Genomic DNA, 6,927 nt, shown 5'->3' with positions numbered 1-6,927 from the left:
TCTCGATTTTAATATATTCCCTTTATCGAAAAATGATGACCCCCTGGTTGGAACTGATGCTAGGTTTAAAACGAGAAGGTGGGAGGGAAGGTAGTTCAAGATTGCTGATCTCCCTGACCTTCCCTCCAGCCGAGGCGCCGACGCCAGAAACACCCGCTGCCATGCCCTATGCGACCATCAACCCGACCAGGTGTGTTCCTGGGAAGAACTGGTTGATGCAGAGAATTGGATGGAACTCCAACGCGAGAAGGGTCCGGCGTTTCCTCTGCCATACCCGAAGGAACCCTAGCCGCCTCGATGAGAGACGAAGATGATGTGACGCGAGGAAAACGAGCGACTGGCTCTGGCAATCGTCATTGTATCAAGATACATCTAAAACACTGGAACACCTTACCAGGCTTTGACTTTATGGAGGTGGTATAGGTTATCCATGATCCATTAGATTATAGAGGTACATGTGCAGTGGTTATCGACGATTGCTGGCAGGGCTATCGACACACGCCACGGCGACAATCCAACATTGTCCATGACAAGCAAAAATGGTACCCCTCGCTCGCTTGCTCGCGATTGCTACACATGGTGTTATTTTTTTTTTTTTTGAATGATATACACATGGTGTTATGACTTCTTGTTTGATGATCGTCCCTTATTTCTTATTCATGTACTTGTAGATGACCATGTTATGATTCAATAATAGTCACCTGAAGTTGAAAAATATATGCCTCTGCTGTACAAACTATTCCACTAGATCAACAAAGTTAAAACAATTACAACCCTAAAACTACCTTGCATCTATTGCAGTTCCTGTGAAATTAGTTCCAGTGTTGGTTAGAGATGAATCCGTGTCTGACGAGCTCTTCCCAATGTTTACACAAGGCTCATTTGGCTCTGGCATCGTTGCATTCTCACTGCTCAGCATCATAACAACTGAAGACATCAGTGGCCTGCTCCGAGGGTGCACTTGAACACACAGGAGAGCAACCTGTATGCACCTGTGCACCACGCTATAGTCAAAGGTGCCGCCCATCGCTTCATCCACTAAATCCACACCCCGACCTTCTTTCCACAACGTCCATGCCTAAAAAAGGATCAACATGAATGCATAAATTAATTAGTATCAGAATCAATCAAAGATGGACCACTTCTGACAACTAATCATGCTGATACTTACGTAACCGAGGAGGTTGAGATCAAGCTCATCATCGTAAAAGCCGCGATTCCTTTTGCCAGTGATGATCTCTATCACGAGGACACCGAAGCTGTAGATATCGGATTTCATAGAGAACACGCCATCCATTGCATATTCCGGAGACATGTAGCCGCTGAATACAAACATCCCACAAGTCAGCAAGACAGCCCACATATATCTTCATAGGTATTAGTTGAGAGATAATAGTACTCACTATGTCCCGATGACCTTCATGGTATGCTGAGTTGTCTGATCACCTCCAAACATTCTCGCGATACCGAAGTCGGAGATTTTGGGGATCATGTTTTTGTCCAGCAACACATTGCTCGCCTTCATATCCCTATGGATGATCCTGACCCTTGAATCCTCGTGGAGATACAGCAGGCCCCGTGCAATCCCCAGAATGATCTCGAAACGGTTCTTCCATTCTAGTAACTTGCGCTTTCCTTCATCTGTATAACATTTAACTGAGGTAAACACATTGTACACCTAACCACATCACAAGTAGTTAGAACTTGTTCTGAAGAAAAGGAACTGAACTGACCAAATATGAATGTGTCTAGGCTGTTGTTGTGCATGAACTCGTAGACAAGCATTCTCTCGTCGCCGTCGATACAGCAGCCAACCAGCCTCACGAGGTTCCTATGCTGAAGCTTTGCAATCAGTTTGACCTCGTTCTTGAACTCCCCAATCCCTTGCACAGATCTCTTAGACAGCCTCTTTATCGCTACTTCCTGTCCTTCCCCAAGATTTGCCTGCTCATCAAATTCGCAGCTTGGTTAAAATCTACTACTACATTAGTAAAATACAATTTTTTCACACTGTTATTGGATTGTTATCCTACCATATAAACAGAGCCAAATCCGCCTTGCCCTATCTTACAGTCCTCGGAGAAGTTTTCTGTTGCGTCCAGAATAACATCAAGGTCCAAGAACGGTAGATCAAGATCTTTGTCGTTCCCCATCTGGTCCTCTTCCAGCCGTTGATTCCTAGATGGGCCCAGTGGCGGTTTCCTGGCCCTGAGCGGAAGCACGTCGTCGTTCCGGCTGGTTGGTGCCGTTTTAGTCTGAAGCTTCCTCCTTGCCCTGTTCCTCCAAAAACAGCAGCACACAATCGCCAACAGAAGAAGCACGCCGGCAGCAGCGGCGACACCGGCGATCAGCACTTTCCTGCTTGGACGTCGGTGGGCAGCTGAAATCAACAAGTGGTGAAGGTTAGGCGAATTAGTGTTGTCTTTTCTAATCCAAGTGCTTGCTCTTAATCTATCATAACTTCCACACAACATCATTAGCTGTTTAGCTTGTGTCACTTTCAAGTTGGGTGATACTGCACATTTGTTCGTCTCTTTCGTGCGGAGTGCACTGCACCTAAACTAATCCAGCAAGTTTGGTAGGCTCACAGTACTATCTGTACAAAAAATTATGGCGATTTCAGGCAACGACTGACTGGCGGCTATTTTGACCCATGCTAATTTGCTTCTGTAAGCAGCTAGCCGTCGAGTTGTGCGCGGACAACGGAACCACTCAACCACAGGTACCAACTGCGACTGAATAGTCGATTGGCCAACTCTGACGAAGCTAACGATTCACACTGAATAGTATGAATACTGAATAAGTGCAGGGAGTTGTGCCATTTTGTCCACGTTCACGCACGGCGCATACGAAGTCCAAACTGTTGGCCGAGAGAAATGGCCGTGCAAGAGAACACGATTTGCTAACTAGCAGATGGTTACATCGAAGAGAAAGAATGCAGAACGCGTTAATGTTGGACCATGACAGATACATTTGGACGCTTACTCATCTAGACCGGCCAACAATTGTTCTTGTTCCTGTAAATAGAACCGAGAGCGGATGCCCATGCCCTGTCTTTATCAATCGGATGATACCAGTACTGGCTAACATGGTCAGTTTTCAACTCCAATTCCAAATTTATTCAGCAATTGTTCTTGTGATGTTGCTGGTTACTGTAAATAGAACCGAGAGTGGATGCCCTGTCTTTATCGGATTAATACCAGTACTGGCTAACATGATCAGTTTTCAACTTCAATACCAAATTTATCCAGCAATTGTTCTTGTGATGTTGCTGGTTACTGTAAATAGAACCGAGAGTGGATGCCCTGTCCTTATCGGAGTAATACCAGTACTGGCTAACATGGTCAGTTTTCAAAATTCCAATACCAAATTTATCCCCAACCACGTTTTCTTTGTAGAAGAAGGTAGATATTTGAATCAAAGATTAAATGAAAAATTTAGCAGTGATGTACTAATCATGTAGTAGGCGCATTCAACCAGGATAATTGAAAACTGCTCGTTTATGGGGGAAATGTATATGCTAGTTTTGAACAGCAGAACAAGTAAAGAAAACCTGAAGAAGACCGGTCAGACATGGAAATGCTAACCTGCGGCGGCAGCGGCGGTCAAGGCATCCACCTCAGACTGCGGTAGCCGGATGTACACGTCCTGCACAACCTCCGGATACTGCCTCATGTCAAGCAGATCGACGGCCCAGATGACGCACCCGCGGCTGACGCCGCCGCTCACGTTCGCGGCGGAGTAGGCCGTGCAGCTGCAGTTCCGGAGGCACAGCTGCCGGCACTGGTCCAGGTTCATTCCGGGGTACACCGTCGCGTTGGTCGCCTGCGGGAGCTTCATCCGGTTCATCGGCCAGAACCCGTCGCCGGTGCCGGGGCAGGTGGTGAGGTTGGTGGTCCTGACGCAGCCGGCGGTGGTGTCCCTGAGCCCCCACTGCTTCTCCGAGCGCGGCTCGAACCCCGGCAGGCAGCTGCAGAGCGGGGCGGCGGTGGTGTCGCAGTACCCGAAGGGCCCGCACATGGCGTAGTTGTCGCAGGGGTCGGTGGGGTAGTACCAGAAGCTGCTCCAGGTCCCGGCGTCGGGCGACCACACGTACCGCTGCAGCCGCTGCGCGTCGCCGTTGACGACGAACCGCGACAGCAGCTTCGCGTCGGTCACGGCGTAGCTGTAGTAGGTCTCGTCGGCGGTGGCCACCACCGTGAAGACGAAGTCCTCGGAGCTGAGGTTGGGCACGCCGGTGAGGCCGGCCCCGTTGAACGGCCCGCTCGCGTAGATCATCTTGGGGCCATTGAAGAGGAAGAACTCGGGGAGCCCGCCGGGGACGAGCTTGAAGGTGAAGGGCCCCGGCGAGGGGTCCGTGGAGCTGCGCCAGGACGTGATGTTCCAGCTGAGGCGCCGCTTGAGGTCCATCCCGAGCTTCATGCCCGGGAGGAGGGTGTCGGTCGGGTAGTCGAAGCTCTGCCACGCCGCGCTCTGGGGCGTGCCGCTGCCGTCGGCGCTGAGGAGGAAGTTGCCGTCGTCGCGGAGCTTCGCGGAGGCGCGCGTGGTGATTATCTGGTTCTTGGTGTCGGGCGCGGGGGAAGACCACACGGTGGAGTTGCGGCGGTCGACGATGACGAGGCGGCCGCCGGGGGCGAGCTTTAGGACGCCGGGGACGCTGACGAGCGGGGAGTTGCGGTTGGCGACCCACACCACGGTCTGGCCCGGCCCCGGGATGCTCGTGTACCAGATGCCGAGGTACGTTCTGCCGCCGGGCGGGCTGAAGAAGCCGAGGGTGAAGACCCCGCCATCCGAGACGAGCGTCTGGTTGCCGGTGATGGACGTGGTGAGGTCGATGGTGTCGGTGGTGGCGACGGAGGGGGAGAAGAAGCTGCTGGCGGCGACAACGATGGCGAGGAGGAGACAGAGCGCACGTGCCCCCATGTTCTCTACGGAACGGGTTGCGCGGCAAGGCGATCTCTTCTCTCAGGACATGTCTTTGTGGCCGTCGTCGAGCGTGAGGAAGAGTGGTGAAGTGGTGATCGTGCGTGCGGCGATGATGATTAGCTCAAGTGCGCCGTGTTGCTGCGTGCGCGGCACTAATTGATTCTCCAAATCCGCGCGCGGCCGCGAATCGGTCGTGGAGCTTCTTCGAACTATGAGCACTGGCTGGAAGCAGAGCACATCTCATAGCTATTGAACTTCCCTCGTTTATTAGCAAAAAAGAGCTGGCGAAGGTGGCAGGGTCAACGTTGGCTGTCGACCAGAGAAGCTGCCTGCCCAGCTGGTCTTCGCGCGAGCTGGTAATCGGTCAGAGACGGATGGGGCATGAGTCCAACTCTCTCCACCAAACCGCCCGCCACTTGTGTGGTGAAAGTGCATAAAACTGCTGGTAGTTTTCTTTTTTGAAACTTCAGCGCAAAATGATCGGATTTGTAGAAAAAACACAAAATAACCTCTTTTCATGAAGCATGGGTCGTCTTGCTAGTAAGGATGTAAATGATACGGATATTGCCCGTGCGGATATCCAATGAATATGGCAGCAAATATAGTATTGCCACTATCTAGCGGATGCAAATTATCCATCATTTTTCGAGGATTATCCGACCTCCTCAATTAGAATAATCCGATTAAATTAGCCTAATCGATCAACCCAAATACGCCAGGTTTGAGTGGGATTACCTCTGGATAATCTATCTTTTATATATACTAAAAGCAAAATAAAGGAATTTTTCGAGGCACCAGGTTAATCCACATATGCTAAAAAAATATGAACCACTGCGTCTCAGATTAAAAAATAAGAAGTGTTACGTAAAATAATATATGTGCGCAAAACTGAACGCCTGGCACGTAAGCACCATATATGGGTACACACGTTCCTTTCCCGTAACAAAACATTAGCGTGTCATGGGTTTCCTTTCATACATAGATTAGCTAGACTGCCGTTAGAAGAGTCCCTTAAAGATTAGAAACCGATCAACAAAAGAAAAGAAAAAAAAAACAGTTGATTGGTTTCTGTTCAATCTAAAGAAAAAACAAAGATATATTGAAAGGATGTAGACATTAACCAGACCATACGATTACACGGCAAAGATGACGCACAGACCGCGCTAGACTGCCGCGCTAGATGTACAAGTATAGGTCGACTGGTGCGCAGCGTATACGAGCAGTCCCATGTCCTGATGTATAAGTTCAGCTCAGACAGGAGCGACTCAGTTCAGCGTATAGCTCAGTGGACCGACGTGGCTCCTCCAGCGTGTAGGTGCAACTCAGACTGGCCTATAGTCTTACAGGTTCAAGACACTGATACGTCGAAATCCCCGGCCGCACGGCATCCTCAGCAACAGCCATGAGCGGCCGTTTGAGTCAAAGATTTAACAGAATTTTTGGATATCAAATTCACCACTTTAAGCATGAATTTATAGAGCGTGCTGGTAGCAAAATTTACCAAAACGATGTTTCTAGATATGGTTGTAATTTCTGTGGAGATTTAATAATCACTAAAATATTTGTAGGTTAGCTTTTGATTTTTTCCTAGCGATGAAAAAACGGAGGTTTGGTATATTTTATTTTGCAATGTTGTGTTGCGATTATATGTTAGATTTCGATTCTCACTCTTGAATGATTAGAAAGCTACATGGCATGACATAATAATCGATCACCCACAAATCGAGTATAAAAGATATTACCTTGCACTAGGTTCTTCTAATTGCGTTGAATAATATTTTTGGTTGTGTGGGAAAGTATTATTTCGTATCACATAATATGAATATATCAAAATAACGTATGAAGTCATAAATTTAATATTGCACTCTCGGGTAACAAAAGACAGTGGCCTCTCACTAACCATATATACTAGATTTAGATGTGCGTCTTGGCCCACGACCCGTAGATCTCGTGTGAAAATTTATTTTGTATATAATACTCTCTACAATAAAAATCAGGTGG

The 6,927-nt window shown here is 48.6% G+C and overlaps 1 protein-coding gene across 1 annotated transcript; it reads right to left on the bottom strand.

The window, feature by feature from the left end:
* Positions 1 to 631: 631 nt before the first annotated feature.
* Positions 632 to 5,335, bottom strand: LOC124662180 (receptor-like serine/threonine-protein kinase SD1-8). Its single transcript, XM_047200055.1, has 6 exons — positions 3,588 to 5,335; positions 2,034 to 2,380; positions 1,734 to 1,944; positions 1,404 to 1,641; positions 1,172 to 1,322; positions 632 to 1,078 (listed from the first exon to the last, which is right to left on the bottom strand). The coding sequence occupies exons 1-6, from the start codon at positions 4,921 to 4,923 to the stop codon at positions 782 to 784; spliced, it is 2,580 nt and encodes an 859-aa protein (XP_047056011.1). The 5' UTR covers positions 4,924 to 5,335; the 3' UTR covers positions 632 to 781.
* Between the last annotated feature and the right edge of the window lie 1,592 nt (positions 5,336 to 6,927).

Source organism: Lolium rigidum, chromosome 6 (genome assembly GCF_022539505.1).
Source record: "Lolium rigidum isolate FL_2022 chromosome 6, APGP_CSIRO_Lrig_0.1, whole genome shotgun sequence".
Lineage (NCBI taxonomy): Eukaryota > Viridiplantae > Streptophyta > Magnoliopsida > Poales > Poaceae > Lolium > Lolium rigidum.
This window is presented reverse-complemented; position numbering and strand designations above follow the sequence as displayed.

Coding starts and splice junctions, on each gene's coding strand:
- LOC124662180 (XM_047200055.1), bottom strand. CDS start 4,923: ATGGGGGCACGTGCGCTCTGTCTCCTCCTCGCCATCGTTGTCGCCGCC. Junction 1,945..2,033: donor GATTTGGCTCTGTTTATATG/GTAGGATAACAA, acceptor TTTGATGAGCAG/GCAAATCTTGGGGAAGGACA. Junction 1,323..1,403: donor ATGAAGGTCATCGGGACATA/GTGAGTACTATT, acceptor GTTTGTATTCAG/CGGCTACATGTCTCCGGAAT.